The sequence below is a fragment of the Choloepus didactylus genome, chromosome 13 (genome assembly GCF_015220235.1).
Source record: "Choloepus didactylus isolate mChoDid1 chromosome 13, mChoDid1.pri, whole genome shotgun sequence".
Lineage (NCBI taxonomy): Eukaryota > Metazoa > Chordata > Mammalia > Pilosa > Megalonychidae > Choloepus > Choloepus didactylus.
This window is the reverse complement of record NC_051319.1, coordinates 48,335,622-48,356,750: the sequence shown is the minus strand read 5'-3', so window position 1 is coordinate 48,356,750 and position 21,129 is coordinate 48,335,622. Positions and strand designations below refer to the sequence as shown.

The following is a 21,129-nucleotide window of genomic DNA, read 5'->3' as shown; positions in this document are numbered from 1 at the left end:
TTCAGAATGCTTTTTGACCAAAAGGGGGAAAAGAAAGGCAATAAAACAAGATTTTATGGGCTAAGAGAATTCAAATAGGAGGTTGTCCTGGAGGTTACTCCTATGCAAGCCTCACCTAGATATGCCAAATGACCACAATATGATAGACCCAAGTCAACAGTAGTCCCCAAAACCTTAAAAGACTGCCTGGATCCCTATCTGAGATTCTATAAAGGTTTCGCTCATTAAGTTTATTTGTCAGAAACTTAGATCCTTCAGAGTGCTCCTATGCCAGCTAAGTCCCACAACCCAGAGGCAATATCCTCTTCAAGAACACTGACTAGATGTGTCCCCTTTGCTCATAAAGTTAACACCCCTTTTCAACACAAATAGGTTAGGGTGGTCACTGCCTAGACATCCCTGAAGATTGGGAAAGTGATTAACTAGAGGAAGGGGTAGCCACATACAAGATGGAATTTAACAAGGGATTATGAATACTTAATCTTTATATAATTTTCTTTTTCTTAGTTGCTAGGGTATTAGAATAGTTAGAAGGAAATAATTGAAATGGTGGAACTGTAACTCATAGCATCCTTTGATATTTCTTCTACAGCTACTTGTTAAACAGTAATTTGAAAACTATACCTTTTTGTATATATGTCATATTTCACAATAAGGAAATAACTGAGGCTATGGTACTATAACTCATAATAACTTTGGAAATTTCCTATATGTCTACTTGTTTAATTATATATTATTTGAAAGATAATACCTTTTTGTATATATGTTATATTTCATAATAAGGAAATAACTGAAACTGTGGAACTGTAACCTATAATATTGTATAATATATGTTACATTCTATAATTTTAAAAAAATGAACAAACATTCAGAGAACTGCGTGACCATATCAAAAGGTCTAGTTTGTATCACTGGAGTAACATGAGGAGAAGAGAAAATGATGATGCAGAAAAATTATTTGAGGGAAAATATGTCCAAAAAATCCCAAATTTTGAAAAAACAAAATGTATGTTTTAACATATGCAAGAAACTCAGTGAACCCTAAAAAGATAAACTTAAGGAAAAAATGCGCAGCCACATCAAAATCAAACTGCTAAGTGTGCAGGGATTGTTGCTGAATAAAAAGATAGTGTTATAAAAAAAAAATCAAACTGCTGACACTACAAAAGGTAAAGAAAAACTCTTGAAAGCTGCTAGAGAACGCTGGCACAATACATACAGGGAAAGAAATATTTGAATACTTTGGAATTTTCAACAGGCATAATGGATAGCCAGAAGATAGTGGAACACAATCCTTAAAGAACTAAGTAAAAAACTGTCAACCCAGAATTCTATATCTAGTGAAAATATCCTTCAGGAAGGAAGGTATAATAATGACATTCTCAGATGAAGGAAGTGTAAGATAATTTGTTGACAGCAGACCTGTTTTAAAAGAAATGCTGTAGGAAGTTCTTTAGGCTGAAGTCAAATGATACTGGAAGAAAACTCAACACTTCTCTCCCAGCAATTGATAGAACAAAAAAACCCCACAAGGATAAAGAAGAACTGAAGAACACTTTCAACAAACATTAACTGACAGTTATAGAATACTCCATCCAACAACATCAGGACATACATTCATTTCAACTGCACATGGAATAATGAACAAGACAGATTATATTCTGGACCATAAAACTAACTTTAACAAATTAAAAAGAACAAAAAGCACATGAAGTATGTTCTCTGAATAAGACAGAATCAAGCTAGAAATTAATAACAGAAAAATATCTTGAAAATCTCCAAATGTTTAAACAACACACATACAAAATTTGTGAGAAAAAGAAGTTTCAAGTGAAGTTAGAAAATATTTTGAATTGAATATGAAATGTAAAAATTTCAAAATCTGTGGGAAGCAGCTAAATTGTGCTTAGAGGGAAATTTGTAGCACTAAATTATGTTTAGAGGGAACTTCGTAGCATTAAATGCTTAGAGGGAAATTTGTAACATTAGAGAAAAGAAAGTTCTCAAATAAAAAGCGTTCATTTTAAGAAGCCAAAAAATAAATAAACGAATAAATAAATAAATAAATCAATAAAGGAGAAGGAAATAATAACAGCAAAAATCAATGTACTTGAAAACAGAATAAATGGGAAGATCAATTAAAAGATACATGAAAGGAGGGCGGAGCAAGATGGTGGATTGGTGAGGTGTATGTTTTAGTTACTCCTCCAGGGAAGTAGGTAGAAAGCCAGAAACTGCGTGGACTGGACACCGCAGAGCAATCTGACTTTGGGCATACTTCATAAAACACTCATGAAAATGTGGAACTGCTGAGACCAGCGAAATCTGTAAGTTTTTGCGGCCAGGGGACCTGCACCCCTCCCTGCCAGGCTCAGTCCCGTGGGAGGAGGGGCTGTCAGCACCGGGAAGGAGAAGGGAGAACTGCAGTGGCAGCTCTTATCAAAAACTCATTCTACTGATCCAAACTCCAACCACAGACAGACTGAGAACAGACACCAGAGAATCTGAGAGCAGCCAGCCCAGCAGAGAGGAGACAGGCATAGCAAAAAAAACAGCAAGACAAACTCCAAAATAAAAGCGGATGCTTTTTGGAGTTCTGGTGAACATAGAAAGGGGAAGGGCAGAGTTCAGGCCCTGCAGGCTCATTTGCAAAACCCAAAGAAAAACTGATCTCTCTGCCCCCTGGATCTTTTTTTAATAGCCCTAATTGCTTTGTCTCTTATCATTTCAATAACGCATTAGATCTGCCAGGAGGGCCCTTTATTTTTTTTCTTTTTTTCATTTTCTAAAACAATTACTCTAAGAAGCCCAATACAGAAAGCCTCAAAGACTTGCAATTTGGGCAGGTCAAGACAAGAGCAGAACTGAGAGCTCTGAGACAAAAGGCAATAATCCAGTGGCTGAGAAAATTCACTAAACACCACAACTTCCCAAGAAAAGGGGGACATCCTCTCACAGCCATCATCCTGGTGGACAGGAAACACTCCTGCCTGTCACCGGCCCCATAGCCTAGAGTTGCACCAGACAACCCAGTGTGACGGAAGTGCTTCAAATAACACGCATACACGAAAAATTGGGCATGGACATTAGCCTTCCCTGCACCCTCAGCTGGTTGTCCCAGACTTGGGAAGGTGGAGCAGTGGGAATTAACAAGCCCCATTCAGACATCATTTCACCAGACTGGGAGCCTCCCTACACAGACCAGCAGCCCAGGACCTCCCTGGGGGGACGGCACTCACCTGTGACATAGCACAATCATCCCTCAACAGAGGACCAGGGGGTGCAAGGCCTGGAAGAGGGACCCATTCACAAGTCTCAGGGGCCACATGCCAATACCAAGGACTTGGGGGGCAGTGGCAGAGACAAACTGTGGCAGGACTGAACTGAAGGATTAGACTATTGCAGCACCTTTAAAACTCCAGGAACACCAGGGAGATTTGGTTGTTAGAGCCGCCCCTTCCCTGACTGCCCAGACACACACCCCTTACACAGGGCGGGCAACACCAACTACACACGCAAGCTTGGTACACCAACTGGACCCCACAAGACTTACTCCCCTACTCACCACAGAGGCAAAGCGGGGGAGAACTGGCTTGAGGGGAACAGGTGGCTCGCGGACGCCACCTGCTGGTTAGTCACAGAAAGTGTACTCCACGAAGCTGTAGACCTGACAAATTAGAGATAAGGATTTTAATTGGTCTACAAATCCTAAAAGAACCCTACCAAGTTAAGCAAATGCCAAGAGGTCAAAAACAACAGAAAATTTTAAAGCATATGAAAGAACCAGAAGATATGGATAACCCAAGCCCAAGCACCCAAATCAAAAGATCAGAAGAAATACAGTACTTAGAGCAACTAATTAAAGAACTAAAGATGAACGATGAGACCATGGCATGGGATATAAAGGACATCAAGAAGAGCATGGAACAGGATATAAAGGACATCAAGAAGACCCTAGAAGAGCATAAAGAAGACATTGCAAGACTAAATAAAAAAATAGATACATAGTACAGGACTAGAGGAAGCTGAACAACAAATCAGTGACCTGGAAGATGACACAATGGAAAATGAAAGCACAAAAGAAAGAATGGGGAAAAAAATTGAAAAAATCGAAATGGACCTCAGGGATTTGACAGATAATATAAAACGTTCAAATATAAGACTCATTGGTGTTCCAGAAGGAGAAGAAAAGGGTAACGGTGTAGGAAGAGTATTCAAAGAAATTGTTGGGGAAAACTTGTCAAATCTTCTGAACATCATAAATAAACAAATCATAAATGCCTAGCAAACTCCAAATTGAATAAATCCAAATAAACCCACTCCAAGACATATTCTGATCACACTGTCAAATACGGAAGAGAAGGAGCAAGTTCTGAAAGCAGCAAGAGAAAAGCAATTCACCACATACAAAGGAAACAGCATAAGCCTAAGTAGTGACTACTCAGCAGCCACCATGGAGGCGAGAAGGCAGAGGCACGACATATTTAAAATTCTGAGTGAGAAAAATTTCCAACCAAGAATACTTTATCCACCAAAGGTCTCCTTCAAATTTGAGGGAGAGCTTAAATTTTTCACAGACAAACAAATGCTGAGAGAATTTGCTAACAAGAGGCCTGCCCTACTGGAGATACTAAAGGGAGCCCTACAGACAGAGAAACAGAGACAGGACAGAGAGAGATGGAGAAAGGTTCAGTACTAAAGAGATTCAGTATGGGTACATTAAAGGATATTAATAGAGAGAGGGAAAAATACATATGACAAACATAAACCAAAGGTAAGATGGCTGATTCAAGAAATGCCTTCACAGTTATAACATTGAATGTAAATAGATTAAACTAACCAATTAAAAGGTATAGATTTGCAGAATGGATCAAAAAAAATGAACCATCAATATGCTACATACAAGAGACTCATCTTAGACACAGGGACACAAAGAAATTGAAAGTGAAAGGACGGAAAAAAATATTTCATGTCAGCAACAGCCAAAAGAAAGCAGGTGTAGCAATATTAATCTCAGATAAAATAGACTTTAAATGCAGGGATGTTTTCAGAGACAAAGAAGGTCACTACATACTAATAAAAGGGGCAATTCACCAAGAAAAAGTACAATCATAAATGTCTATGCACCCAATTAGGTGCCATAAAATACATGCAAGAAACACTGGCAAAACTAAAGGAAGCAATTAATGTTTCCACAATAATTGTGGGAGACTTCAACACATCATTCTCTCCTATAGATAGATCAACCAGACAGAAGACCAATAAGAAAACTGAAAACCTAAACAACCTGATAAATGAATTGGATTTAACAGACATATATAGAACATTATATCCCAAATCACCAGGATACACATACTTCTTTAGTGCTCACGGGACTTTCTCCAGAATAGATCATATGCTGGGACATAAAACAAGCCTCAATAAATTTAAAAAGATTGAAATTATTCAAAGCACATTCCCTGACCACAATGGAATACAATTAGAAGTCAATAACCCTAAGATACTTAGAAAATTCACAAACACCTGGAGGTTAAACAACACACTCCTACACAATCAGTGGGTTAAAGAAGAAATAGCAAGAGAAATTGCTAAATATATAGAGACGAATGAAAATGAGAACACAACATACCAAAACCTATGGGATGCAGCAAAAGTGGTTCTGAGGGGGAAATTTATAGCACTAAACGCATATATTAAAAAGGAAGAAAGAGCCAAAATCAAAGAACTAATGGATCAACTGAAAAAGCAAGCAAATGAACAGGAAACCAATCCTCCATCAAGTAGAAGAAAAGAAATAACAAGGATTAAAGCTGAAATAAATGACATAGAGAACAGAAAAACAATAGAGAGGATAAATAACACCAAAAGTTGGTTCTTTGAGAAGATCAACAAGATTGACAAGCCCCTAGCTAGACTGACAAAATCAAAAAGAGACAAGACCCATATAAACAAAATAATGAATGAGAAAGGTGACATTACTGCAGATCCCGAGGAAATTAAAAAAATTATAGGAGGGTACTATGAACAACTGTATGGCAACAAACTGGATAATGTAGAGGAAATGGACAATTTCCTGGAAACATATGAACAACCTAGACTGACCAGAGAAGAAACAGAAGACCTCAGCCAACCAATCACAAGCAAAGAGATCCAATCAGTCATCAAAAATCTTCCCACAAATAAATGCCCAGGGCCAGATGGCTTCACAGGAGAATTCTACCAAACTTTGCAGAAAGAACTGACACCAATCTTACTTAAACTCTTTCAAAACATTGAAGAAAATGGAACACTACCTAACTCATTTTATGAAGCTAACATCAATCTAATACAAAACCAGGCAAAGATGCTACAAAAAAGGAAAACTACTGGCCAATCTCCCTAATGAATATAGATGCAAAAATCCTCAACAAAATACTTGCAAATCGAATCCAAAGGCACATTAAAAAAATCATACACCATGACCAAGTGGGGTTCATTCCAGGGATGCAAGGATGGTTCAACATAAGAACATCAATCAATGTATTACAACACATTAAACAATCAAAAGGGAAAAATCAAATGATCATCTCAATAGATTCTGAAAAAGTATTCGACAAAATCCAACATCGCTTTTTGATAAAAACACTTCAAAAGGTAGGAATTCAAGGAAACTTCCTCAATATGATAAAGAGCATATATGAAAAACCCACAGCCAGCATAGTACTCAAATGGTGAGAGACTGAAAGCCTTCCCTCTAAGATCAGGAACAAGACAAGGATGCCCGATGTCACCACTGTTATTCAACATTGTGCTGGAAGTGCTAGCCAGGGCAATCTGGCAAGAGAAAGAAATAAAAGGCATCCAAATTGGAAAGGAAAAAGTAAAACTGTCATTGTTTGCAGATGATATGATCTTATATCTAGAAAACCCCGAGAAATCGACGATACAGCTACTAGAGCTAATAAACAAATTTAGCAAAGTAGCAGGATACAAGATTAATGCACACAAGTCAGTAATGTTTCTACATGCTAGAAATGAACAAAGTGAAGAGACACTCAAGAAAAAGACACCATTTTCAACAGCAACTAAAAAAATCAAGTACCTAGGAATAAACTTAACCAAAGATGTAAAAGACCTATACAAAGAAAACTACATAACTGTACTAAAAGAAATAAAAGGGGACCTTAAAAGATGGAAAAATATTCCATGTTCATGGATAGGAAGGCTAAATGTCATTAAGATGTCAATTCTACCCAAACTCATCTACAGATACAATGCAATCCCAATCAAAATTCCACCAACCTACTTTGCAAACTTGGAAAAGCTAGTTATCAAATTTATTTGGAAAGGGAAGATGCCTCAAATTGCTAAAGACACTCTAAAAAAGAAAAACCAAGTGGGAGGACTTACACTCCCTGACTTTGAAGCTTATTATAAAGCCACAGTTGTCAAAACAGCATGGTACTGGCACAAAGACAGACATATAGATCAATGGAATCGAATTGAGAATTCGGAGATAGACCCCCAGATCTATGGCCGACTGATCTTTGATAAGGCCCCCAAAGTCACTGAACTGGGTCATAAAGGTCTTTTCAACAAATGGGGCTGGGAGAGTTGGATATCCATATCCAAAAGAATGAAAGAGAACCCCTACCTCACACCCTACACAAAAATTAACTCAAAATGGACCAAAGATCTCAATATAAAAGACAGTACCATAAAACTCCTAGAAGATAATGTAGGAAAACATCTTCAAGACGTTGTATTAGGTGGCCACTTCCTAGGCTTGACACCCAAAGCACAAGCAACAAAAGAAAAAATAGATAAATGGGAACTCCTCAAGCTTAGAACTTTCTGTACCTCAAAGGAATTTCTCAAAAAGGTAAAGAGGCAGCCAACTCAATGGGAAAAAATTTTTGGAAACCATGTATCTGACAAAAGACTGATATCTTGCATATACAAAGAAATCCTACAACTCAATGACGATAGTACAGACAGGCCAATTATAAAATGGGGAAAAGATATGAAAAGAGAGTTCTCTGAAGAGGAAATACAAATGGCCAAGAAACACATGAAAAAATGTTCAGCTTCACTAGCTATTAGAGAGATGCATATTAAGACCACAATGAGATACCATCTCACACCAATTAGAATGGCTGCCATTAAACAAACAGGAAACTACAAATGCTGGAGGGGATGTGGAGAAACTGGAAATCTTATTCATAGTTGGTGGGACTGTATAACGGTTCAGCCACTCTGGAAGTCAGTCTGGCAGTTCCTTAGAAAACTAGATATAGAGATACTCTTAGATCCAGCGATTGCACTTCTCGGTGTATACCCAGGAGATCGGAGAGCAGTGACACGAACAGATATCTGCACGCCAATGTTCATAGCAGCATTATTCACAATTGCCAAGAGATGAAAACAACCCAAATGTCCTTCAACAGATGAGTGGATAAATAAAATGTAGTATATACACCCGATGGAATACCACACGGTAGTAAGAAGGAATGATCTTGTGAAACATATGACAACGTGGATGAACCTTGAAGACATAATGCTGAGCGAAATAAGCCAGGCACAAAAAGACAAATATTATATGCTACCATTAATGTGAAGTTTGAAAAATGTAGAACGAATGGTTTATAATGTAGAATGTAGGGTAACTAGTGATAGAGAGGAATTAAGAAACGGGGAACAATAATCCAAGAAGAACAGATAAGCTATCATGGGTAAATTTAATGTTCTGGGAACGCCCAAGAATGACTATGGTCTGTTAATTTCTGATGGGTATGGTGGGACCAGGTTCACAGAAATGTTGCTATATTAGGTTACTTTCTTGGGGTAGAGTAAGAAAACATTGGAAGTAAAGTAGTTATCTCAGGTTAGTTGTCTTTTTCTTACTCCCTTGTTATGGTCTCTTTGAAATGTTCTTCTATTATATATATATATTTTTTTCATATAGTTGATTTAGAAAAAAAAAAGTTTAAAAAAAAAAAAAAACAAGGAAAAAATATGCAGATCCCCCTTGAGGAGCCTGTGGAGAATGCAGGGGTATTGGCCTGCCCTACCTTGATGGTTGCTAACATGCCCACAGACATAGGGGACTGGTGGTTTGATGGATTGTGCCCTCTACCATGGAATTTGCCCTTGGGAAGACTGTTGCTGCAAAGGAGAGGCTAGGCCTCCCCATAATTGTGCCTAAGAGCCTCCTCCCGAATGCCTCTTTGTTGCTCAGATGTGGCCCTCTCTCTCTAGCTAAGCCAACTTGAAAGGTGAAATCACTGCCCTCCCCACTACGTGGGATCAGACACCCAGGGGAGTGAATCTCCCTGGCAACGTGGAATATGACTCCCGGGGAGGAATGTAGACCTGGCATCGTGGGACAGAGAACATCTTCTTGACCAAAAGGGGGATGTGAAAGGAAATGAAATAAGCTTCAGTGGCAGAGAGATTCCAAAAGGAGCCGAGAGGTCACTCTGGTGGGCACTCTTATGCACAATATAGACAACCCTTTTCAGGTTCTAATGAATTGGGGTAGCTGGTGGTGGATAACTGAAACTATCAAACTACAACCCAGAACCCATGAATCTTGAAGACACTTGTATAAAAATGTGGCTTATGAGGGGGGATGGTGGGATTGGGGGGGGCCATAGGGATCACACTCCCGTTTGTCTAGTTTGTGGATGGATGAGTGGAAAGGTGGGGGAAGGAAACAAACAAACAGACAAGGGCGCCCAGTGTTCCTTTTTACTTTAGTTGCTCCTTTTCACTTTAATTATTATTCTGGTTATTTTTGTGTGTGTGGTAATGAAGGTGTCAGGGATTGATTTTGGTAATGAATGTACAACTACGTAATGGTACTGTGAACAATCAAATGTACGATTTGTTTTGTATGACTGCGTGGTATGTGAATATATCTCAATAAAATGAATAATTAAAAAAAAAAGAAAAAAAAAGATACATGAAAAGATACATTAAATTGATAAACCTCTAGCCAGGTAACCCTGAAAAAAATAGAGAAGACATAAATTGCCAGTATCAGAAATATAAAATGGACATCATTACATACACTAAAACATTAAAAGAATAAAAAAGAAATATTATAATCAACATTTTTCACATAACATTGAACTTAATGCAATGGACTAATTATTTGAATGACACAAACTATCAAAACTCATTCAAGAAGATAAAAAACCTGAACATTGTGCGTGTGTATGTGTGTGTGTGTGTATGCACACACACACACACACACACATACATGAAGATATTTAATTTAGAATAAAACTTTGCAACAAAAACTCCAAGCCCAGGAGATTTCAGAGGTGAATTCTAAGAAATCTTTAAGAAAGAGGTAATACCAATTTCATTCCCTTCCAGAAAATAAAATAGGTAGAAATATTTCCCAAATCATTTTATGACAGGAGCATTATCCTGATACAAAAACCAGAGAGACAAAACAAGATCACAGATCCAAATCCTTGACAGAATAGTAGCAAACGAAATTGATATATAAAAAAAGAACCTCAACCTAAGTCTCATACTTCATATATACTCAAAACAAATCACAAAACTATAAAACTTTTAAAAGAAATCACAGGAGAAAATCTTCATGAACTTTTGCAAAAAGTTCTTAGACATAATATATTAAAAAAACATGCAGAAGAAAAGAAGCCAGACTCAAAAAAGCTGTATGATTCCATTAATATGACCTTCCAAAAAATGAAAATTGATGGGGCCAAAACAGATCAGAAGTTTCTAGGTGCTTGGAGAGGTTGACTACAAAGGAGTAGCCCAAGGGAATTTATTACATCGAAGAAACAATGCTAGATCTTGATTGTTTTAGTGGTTATTTGACTCAAAGTACTTACCAAGACCAATAAAACTGTATACAAACGAGAAAATTTTACTGTAGATAACAAAAATAAATAACTAAAAATAAAAACATTAATGTAAAATTCAATTTTTAAATTTGATAAAGCAATTAGGACAGTCACATTTATCTAAAATTCTAAAACATTTACTTAAGAAAAGATACATACTTCATTAATCAGTTCATATAGAACCAATGTAAAAATACTTAAAAATTAATATTGGTGATTATAGAATAGTAAAAGTTTCACACATTTATAATATTCTTGCTCTTTAGTATTCCTGCTTCCAGACCAGAAACTAATAGTCAGCACTTCTTCTATTGTGTTTGTTTCCTTTTTCAGGAATTAAATACAGAATAACAATACCATGATTACCCTTTCTATTTTCCTTATCTAAGGTGCATCTATTTTGCTACATTGACTTTTGTAATCTTAATCTTTTACCTATAATTTGTTACTTTCTATTTTTAGTATGGACTAGATTTTACTCCTTAAGGGTTTTGATATTTATTGTAGCTCAATGATACTGTTTCTGGTTGTCTCTTTACCTCAATTCATATTATTCATTTTATTTATTATCGCTCTTACCTAATCTTCATCAAGCGGCCCCACATTAACAGGGCACAAAATGACATTTAAATGTCAAATATTAAGCTCAAAGTTCCTGGCCTTTCATTCACCTTCAAAACAGTCTCAAGTATGACATTAAGCTTTCAATATAAAGACAGATAGAGTTGGATTTTTGGGCAATATATTTCCCCCAAGTAGGTAATATCAGAAGAACATCCTCATCTTGAATTCTAAATATATGAAGGGGAAAAAGAATTAGAATTATTCAGCCAAAGAAAGAGAAAGCTTTGAGATGATTTAATTTATTTCTGTGGCTCAGCTATTGCTTGAGGGATTTAAATTGCTTAAGAGAGAAATTTTCCTTTAGCAAGTGCTAAAAAAATTCACCACTTATATATTATTGAATGAATGAATGAATGAATGAATGAATGAAAAGTTGAATAGATGAAGGAGATCTTGAAGTACATAATAAATGTTCATCTGTTTGGGGTTACAAACTTGGCACAAAATTGTCATAAATTGCAATCCTGAAAAAAATGTATAACCATTAAGAAATAAGAGGTCAATGTTGCTTCACCTATTTGAAAAAAGCTTATTTCTCTTCAACTCAATATATTTCATTAAATTTTAAAGCCTCACATATAAATGTCCAAATCAATGTATTATGATTAATTTGAGTTTTTTTGTTTGTTGTGAAAGGGCAATTATAGCTCAATATAATCATTCAGGATTAGTATATACGACTATACTTTTTTCTTGCCTTTCTAATAACTGCATTAATTAAACTATATAATAATCCTATCAAACACTTTAGTGAATAGCTTGAAACCATCTGAAGTTTAAATATATAAAATATAGATAATATATATATACATATACACACATATACACATATATGTATAATACAGGTTTTTTCTAGCTTATCACTAAAGCTGTTATGTGTCATGTATGCATGTGTACATATATGTATACATGGGTATGCAATGTAAGCATATATACATACATATATATGTAAAAATAAGAGGCATGTTTTATCAACCTTGGTATTTAGCCTTAATATTGAAATTTTTCTTCAATATGCTGTATTACTAGTAATTATCTTAACGTTTCATTACAAATCAGAGAAGCATTGTATCAGTTATATCTGTGTGCGTATATAAATATAAAACGTTCATGGCAAACTCAAAGGTATAATGTATGACTGTATATAGTCATTCTAATTCTCAGCAAAACCTTATTTTATTGCACCTAAGTTATGTACATATTTTAATGCTAAATGCAGGATACTGAGACAATTTTAGTATATCAGGGTGAAAAATCATAGATGCTAGCCTATAAACACCCCACTTCTCCAATATCCTTGGATAGGGAATCACTGTTTTGCTTGATTTTATTTAAGATTCATTTTAAAAGGACTAATGAAGATGACTCAGCTCTCTCTTTCACTATCTGTTCATTTTTCCTCTTATTTCCAGCCTTATAAAGATGTATATTGTCCTTGTCTCTCTCAGGACCATACCCATTTCATCTCTCTCAACTACCAAGAATATAATCACAATTAATACCTTTAAAACATTTATAGTGTATTATCACACTTTGTTATTCTCTTATCCATTTCCATCATTCTCTGTTCACCTTTAAATTTTTTTCTAATCTCTATACCTTTATATTAGTGTTTCTTTAAACTGCATTAAGCAGTCAGTTAGGATGGGATGCAAATCACATATACACAATGTATACACAAATACTATAACAAATGTCATCATAATTCTCTAAGCTGGAATATTGTTATATATAAATCAATAAGTCATTCACAATACATTTTACAGAATCCTCTTTCTGGTATTTTGAAACTTACAACATTAATTAACCATGCTTTTTATAGTGTGATTACAATACCTATCTACACAAGCAGAATGCAAATGAGAACCACCATGTTAAAATAAAAATCATAGGTTTTTATTCTTACTGTACATGAGCTGACTGGTTTCTAAAGGAAAAACATTTAGCTTGCTTTCAGTTTCATCAATATTTTATTTCAATGCCCAATCTAAAATTTTAAAAGATCTTTTTTGGCTATAATTTATATAGGTTAGTGTTAAAAAAATCTGTTTACTTTTGTGTATCTGGGACAAAAAATTTAAATGAACTGTATCTGTGGCATGGCCCAAATAATCTCAACAATTCTTTAAAAATTTATTGAATTCCTAGTAAGTACAAGACAATAGAAGGGGTAGAAAAACTATGAGATGCTACTTGACCTTAGGCTGATTACAAGGACAATGTAAATGCTTAAAAATAAAACAAATATTGGTGAATGGAGTACAAATGATCTTGTTCAAATCATAAATGTATTAAATGCCTAGCTATATAATATTAAACTCCTTTATATTAATAACGATGTATTCTCATGCTTACTCTTCATGTGGTTTTTATAAAGGAAATACTACTAAAATAACAGCTATATTTGCATAATTTCTTTCTTGGATATTTTTCAAAGGCTTCTTATATTAATCATCAATATGCAATGTGATAGAAATAATCATGTACAAGAGATAACAAAAGTGGAAAAATCCTAATCTGGTTAAATAAAGAAAATACATGTGTGTAACTTTGGTTAAATTCATCTCTTTATGAAATGAAAGACAGATAATATTTCATAGCCAGAAAGAAAAGAAAGTGCTAAATGTCCAAGGATTTAAGAAATTTATAAATGCCAATATTTCACTGTATTCAGATAAAATATGGTTAGCATTTGGTATTTCTTATTTTCTTTTACTTATCTTTAATATAAACCAACTGACCATAAATATCATTGTAGAATGAATTCTGGTGAAGCTCTATATTAAGAAATCCACAAGGAACTGCAGATCAGCTATATCCAACCTTTTCCTTCTATAACCACTAGTTCTGTTTTTTCCCCATAATAAATAACAGCATGACGTATAACTTTTGGCATTCAGCTTTTTGCCAATTGAGGATTATTTCCTTAGGATTGACTCGTGGTAGTAAGATTAATAGGTCAAAGAGTAGGATGATTTATATTACCATCTACTGATAAGACAGATGTCATCCTGTCATTTCACAAAAAAAATTCTGCAAAATTTTCCCCCAAAAAACCAATTATACCCTTATTTGAAAATAACATTGTATTGAACTGGCACCATCTACAGTTATTGGCTTAAAATGTACAAGATTCCTATTTGGAATGATGGAAATGTGTTTGGTAGTAGATGGTGGTGATGGTAGCACAACATTGTGAATACAATTAACAGCACTGAAATATGTATCTGAATGCGATTAAAAGGGAAAATATTAGATGGTATAAATATATATATGGTAACAGAACAAAATTTTTAAAAAATCCCTGGAACTACACTACTCAAACAGTGAACCCTAAGTTAAACCATGGACTTTAATTAATGGTTCAATTACAAAAATGTGCTATCATCAATTATAACAAATGTTCCACACCAATGCAAGGTGTTAAATGTTAATAATAGGCTGGTATATGGGAATCCTGTCTGGTATATGGGAATCCTGTATTTTATGCATAACTGTTCTGTGAATCCACAACTTCTCTAACAAAGAAAACATTTAAAAAAATTGTAGTCCTTCACTTGTAAATGGTCCTTTGCCCATTTAAGTCTTGGATTTTTTTGTATTTTTCATCTCTTTTTCTATGATCTTTTTCTATGATAAGCACTACTGTGGATTGTCTTTTGGTCTTTGTCTTTTTCTTTAAACATTTAAGACTAGTATACCATTAGATACTCAAAATTGTTAACATTATCCTTTTTTTCTGTATCTTTTCAACCTTTGAAATTCAGTCCCAGAAGTTTATACATATTAAATTATATTTTCTTGTTTTGTGATTTTATTTTTATATGTAATTATAATCAAATTTAAATACACAATATTCAATGTGAAAAGTGGTGTTCAAATTGTTGTTTAAGCAAACTACTTACCAATTTACCTCGTCATCACTTATTAAGAGAGAATTCCCTTCCCAACTGATTTTTAATGCAATTTTACTGAGATATACTCACATAGCATAGAAACTATCCAAAGTATATAATCACTGTTTCACAGTGTCATCCACAGTTGTACATCCAGCCCTATGATCAAATTTAGAACATTTTCTTTACCCCAGAAAAGAAATAAAAATAAAAAACAAAATCCTAATCCTCCCATACTGCTTATCTGCTCACATTATTGACTGCACATAGTATTGGTATGGTACATTTGTTACTGTTGACAAAAGAGAATTAAAATATTACTGTTAACTATACTCCATATTTTACAATAAGTACATTCTTCCCATATACCCCTGTATTATTAACTCCTTATAATAGTGTCATACATCTGCTCTAGTTCATGAAAGAACTTTTTATATTTATACAGTTAAAAACCATGGATATTGTCACTGCAAGATCCACTATATTACACATTCTCATGTTTTAACCTCCAACTTTCCTTCTGGTGATATACATGACTCTAAACTTCCCCTTTCCGCCACATTCACACACTAGTCAGCACAGTTAATTATTCTTACAATAACATACTACTGTCACCTCTGTCCATTTCCAAACGTTTAAGTTCACCCTAGTTAAACAATCTGCACATACTAGCCTCATTCTTTATCCTGGTAACTTATATTTTATATTTTATGTCTATAGGTTTACACATTATAATTAGTTCATATCAGTGAGATCATAAAATATTTGTCCTATTTTGGCTGACTTATTTCACTTAGCATAATGTACTCAAGGTTCATCCACGTTGTCACAAACTTCAGGACTTCATTCCTTCTTACTGTTGAATAACATTCCATCATATGTATATACCACATTTTGTTTATCCATTCATCTGTTGATGGACACTTGGGTTGGTTCCACCTTTTGGCAATTGTGAATGACGCAGCTATGAATACGGTGTGCTAATGTGTGTTTGCATTCCTACTTTCAGATCTTCCAGATATATCTCCAGTAGCAGGATTGCCAGGTCAAAAGGCTTCAGGAGGAACTGCCAAAGCTTCCTCCACAGTGGCTGTACCATTTTACATTGCCACGAGTAGTGAATGGGTGTTCCAATTTCTCCACATCCTCTTCAACACTTGCAGTTGCTTGCTTAATAGCTGCCGTTGCAGTAGGTGTGAGACAATATCTCATTGTGGTTTTGATTTACATTTCCCTAATAGCTAGTGAAGATGTGCATCTTTTCATGTGTCTTTTAACGATTTTTATTTCCTTTTTGGAGAAATGTCTATTTATGTCCTTTGACCATTTTTTAATTGGGTCATTTGTCTTTCTATTGTTGAGTTATAGGATTTCTTTATATATACTGGATATCAAACCATAATCAGTAATGTGGTTTGCAATTATTTTCCCCCATAGAGCCAGTTGCCTTTTCACCCTTTTGACAAAGTCCTTTGAAGCACTGAAGTATTCAATTTTGAGGAGTTCCCATTTACCTATTTTTTCTTTCATTGCTTATGCTTTGGGTGTAAAGTCTAAGAAATTACCGCCTATCACTAGATCTTGATGATGTTTTCTTACATTTTCGTCTAGGCATTTATGGTATTGAATTCTTATATTTAGATCTTTGATCTAATTTAAGTTAATTTTTGAATAGGGTGTGAGACAGGGGTCCTCTTTCATTCTTTCCTTCCCAATTGATTTTGCTATGTCCTTTACCATATTTTCCTCACATATTTTCAGAGGTATAGTAATTTTAACATGTGTGTTTTTAAGATTAATGAAAAGGCATGAACAAAATACTCAATGATACCTATGTAGAATGTACAGAAATGACTTTTGCCTGGCATTCACTCATTCTCCAGCATCATGACTTGGGTTAAGAACAATTTCAGCTTGCAGTCATTTTTCTCCTATATTTTCAAAAATTCTTAATTAATTTTCCATTGAGTTTTTATATTTTTCAGTTTTAGTACCTAATGATACTTAGGCATATAATTGCCTAGTTTTGGCAGACATTTTATCCAAATTTTCCTTATTAATTTAAATTATATTTCTAACTTCTAAATTATTAACTTAACTAATAGAGTAGTTCTTGCAAATCCATTGAGCATGTTACCAATTTCATTTTCCATTTTCCTCTAGATCTGTGCCTCCACTAATGTAACTCTCATAAAGAGAAGTTCAAGAAACAAGAAAGTTAAGGGGTATTACACTTACACTTCTGGGAAGGTATTCAGCTAGTAAGGCAAGCAGAGAAGAAGACATAAAAGTACTATTAAGTGAGCTACCCTAGGATCAGCTTTTTGAAAATTCATGTAAGATATAGTCACTAGAGTGTGTGTGTGTGTATATATATATATATATATATATACATACATATTTACTATATATAATATATATTATATATAATACAAGAAAGTTAAGTACCATAAGTATTTTGTTTTTCATGTATCCCTAGCACCAGGTACATAGGAGGTGCTCAATAAGTATTTGCTGATTGCATGAAATAAAAACAAGAGGAAAGAGAGAGGGAGAGAGAAAGAGAGAAAGAGAAAGAGAAGGGGGAGGGAGAACAAGAAGGGGAGGGAAGGAGAAGGAGAGCAAGTATATAGCGGGGGGAGAGAATGTATGAGGGAAGTGAAAATGTGTGTTAGTTTGCCTAAAGTACCTTCTTTTGGAAGAAAAAACTGGGCAATATACCTTTTGCTGACCTAGAAGGTCTTGAAAATAGGCACTTTTAAAATCACGTTTGCTTTCTGCTCCTCTGTAACACTGAATTCTGCTGATTCCAATATATAACTATTGAAATCCTAAAGTGCCTAAAGCTAAATTTTACTGACAGACTCCAGATGAGTAACTCCAGTGTTGCTTTCACCTTCATCTTAGGAGTTCCATATAATTTAGAAATGCAATTCATCTCCTCCATATGTTGATGAAATTGCTAAGAATGAGTGTCATGTCAAAAACTTCACTGTCATAGAAGACAAAAGTTAATTTACTAATTTGCATATATTTCAAACCTACAAGACTACTATGAATCAGCTTTCCAAACTTCTGCCAAAAGTCAACTTGATGTTAAAACATAATTAGATTTCAACTTGCTTTAGACCAAGACATTTTTTAAATTAAAATCAGTTTTATTGAAATATATTCACATACCATACAATCATCCATGGTGTACAATCAACTGTTCACAGTATCATCACATAGTTGTGCATTCAGCACCCCAATCTATTTTTGAACATTTTCCTTAACAACCAGAAACAATCAGGAGAATAAAAAATAAAAGTAAAAAAGAACACCCAAATCATCCCCCCATCCCACCCTGTTTTTCATTTAGTTTTTTGGTTCCCATTTTTCTACTCATCCATCCATACACTGGATAAAGGGAGTGCGATCCACAAGGTTTTCACAATCACACTGTCACCCATTGTAAGCTACATTGTTATACAATCACCTTCAAGAGTCAAGGCTACTGGTTTGGAGTTTGATAGTTTCAGGTATTTACTTCTAGCTATTCCAATACAATAAAACCTAAAATGTGTTATCTACATAGTGTATAAGAATGTCCATCAGAGTGACCTCTTGACTCCATGTGAAATCTCTCAGCCACTGAAACTTTATTTCGTTTCATTTCGCATCCCCCTTTTGGTCAAGAAGATGTTCTCAATCCCACGATGCCGGGTCCAGAGTCATCCCTGGGAGTTATATCCTGCATTGCCAAGGAGACTTACACCCCTGGGAGGCAGGTCCATGTAGGTGGGAGGGCAGTGAGCCCACCTGCCGAGGTTGCTTAGCTAGAGAGAGGGCCACATGCGAGCAACAAAGAGGTACTCAGGGGGAGACTCATAGGCACAATTATATGCAGGTTTAGCCTCACCTTTGCAGTAACGAGCTTCATAAGGGCAAGTGCCATGATAGAGCGCTCGGCACATCAAACTGCCAGTCCTTAATGTTTGTGAGGACATCAGCAACAATCCAGGTAAGGAAGTCTAACACTTCTGCATTTTCCCCCAGCTCCTCAGGGGCCCCGCATATATAATTTTATTCTCCACCCAAATTACTTTGGGATGTGTCACTATTTCACTCTAACCTATACTAACCTACCACATCTCATTTCCTATTCAAAGTTCCATGTAATTGTGGTGTTTAAGCAAACTGACTGTAGAAGTTATGTTTAGAAAATACAGATCGTGCACCAAATGAACACTTCTTCCCTTGGTCTCACGTGGAAGTTGAAGTTTTAACACACAGTCAGTTTCAACCTTTACCCTTTGGCCTGACTGGCCCTAGTCTTAACCAGATCTGCTTCGTTCAGATCTCTAATTGAAGTCTGGGCTCTTTTTCAGCTTTTTTTTTTTTTTTTTTTTAACAGTTGCTGTATGCATTAATACTGACATTCATATCTGCCATGCTCTAGCTCTGAGTTTCAGGTGTCACACAGATACCCAATGTTCCAGAGACCAATTAGGATATAAACGAAAGGCAGACCAAGACATTTTGAGGAAGCAGACAGTAAAGTAAGAGAATAGGGGTTTCAAAGAAGTAGGAAGGAGGTAAGACTGAGAGAAAGTATTATGCCATGACTAAGTATAATCTTCATCAAAGATGCTTTCAATCTTGCAAATTCTTGCTAGTAACTCCTTCTCCAGAAATACTAAATGTGATGCTCAATTATCTCTAGAATTGTTCCTGGGCCCAGTACATACTTTCACATTGCCACAACATCTTATCAAGAGGAGAATCATTCAATTCATCAATTTATACATTCGACAGATATTTATTGGGCACTTATTAAATGTGAGGAAACACAACAGCACAAAACAGGAACCATCCCTGACCTCATGGGGCTTACTATGCAGTGGAAAATACAGGGATTAATCAAATAACTACAGAAACAACTAACATACGTTCCGTGCATTCATTATCTCATTTGAGATTATAGAACCAATAAGGCATGATTATGATCATTTTATGGATGAGAAAAATAAAGTTTATATGGGCTCACACTAGTAAATGTATAATTACAAACAATGACAAATGTTGTGAAGGAAAGTTACAGTTTGGAAGAAGGGGATCTGATATTGCCTTGCGATCAGGATGTTCCTCTGTGTAATAATATTCTCAGTTTGTCTCTCCTGATCAATCTAAAATATGAGAGACCAAACACAGGCATAAAATTTATAATTAAATAGATGAATTTCATTATTTTCTGTTTTAAAATAACCTCAGAATGATTATAATTATACACAGCACATAAGAGGAATGCTAAAAAATTGAGTTCATGTAGAATATCATTTTAGATATGTTTCTTTTGAATTCTGATGAGACTGTGAAAATCAATTTTGAAACATCAACTTCTCAAAAAGCCATAAAACAGGCATTTCTGCTTCAGTGATTCTTGATCATTAGAATACTCTAAGACGACTAATGTTTAAAGAGGTCATTCTTTATACCTCAAATAATTACCAATCTATACTCTGATAAATGTGATTTCTCTCTTATTTCCAAGGGTAGAATATATCTATGTTTACTCCAAATTCCTATTTTATTCTCCCTTCCTAAATGATGAGATAAGATAATGAAGAATTTTTATACGTTTGGGATGGCTCTTCTCTTTGCATCTAGATTAGTCTAGATAAGTGGCTCTCAAACTTTAGGGAGCATCAGATCACCTGGAAGTCTTGTTAAAACACACAGAGCTGGGTCCCACTCCCTGTTTC

At 35.1% G+C, this 21,129-nt stretch overlaps 1 protein-coding gene across 10 annotated transcripts in view; it reads right to left on the bottom strand.

Annotated features, from left to right (window-relative positions):
* Positions 1-21,129, bottom strand: part of FER (FER tyrosine kinase) — a 615,744-nt gene that overhangs the window by 241,783 nt on the left and 352,832 nt on the right. The window contains exon 14 of one of the 10 annotated variants that reach the window (XM_037800964.1): positions 3,623-3,667. The exons of the other annotated variants lie outside the window; for them this stretch is intronic. Within the exon in view, the coding sequence (XP_037656892.1) occupies positions 3,632-3,667 (36 nt within the window). The 3' untranslated portion in view covers positions 3,623-3,631. Of the gene's footprint in view, positions 1-3,622; positions 3,668-21,129 lie in introns of those variants that run through there. 10 annotated transcript variants of the gene reach the window in all.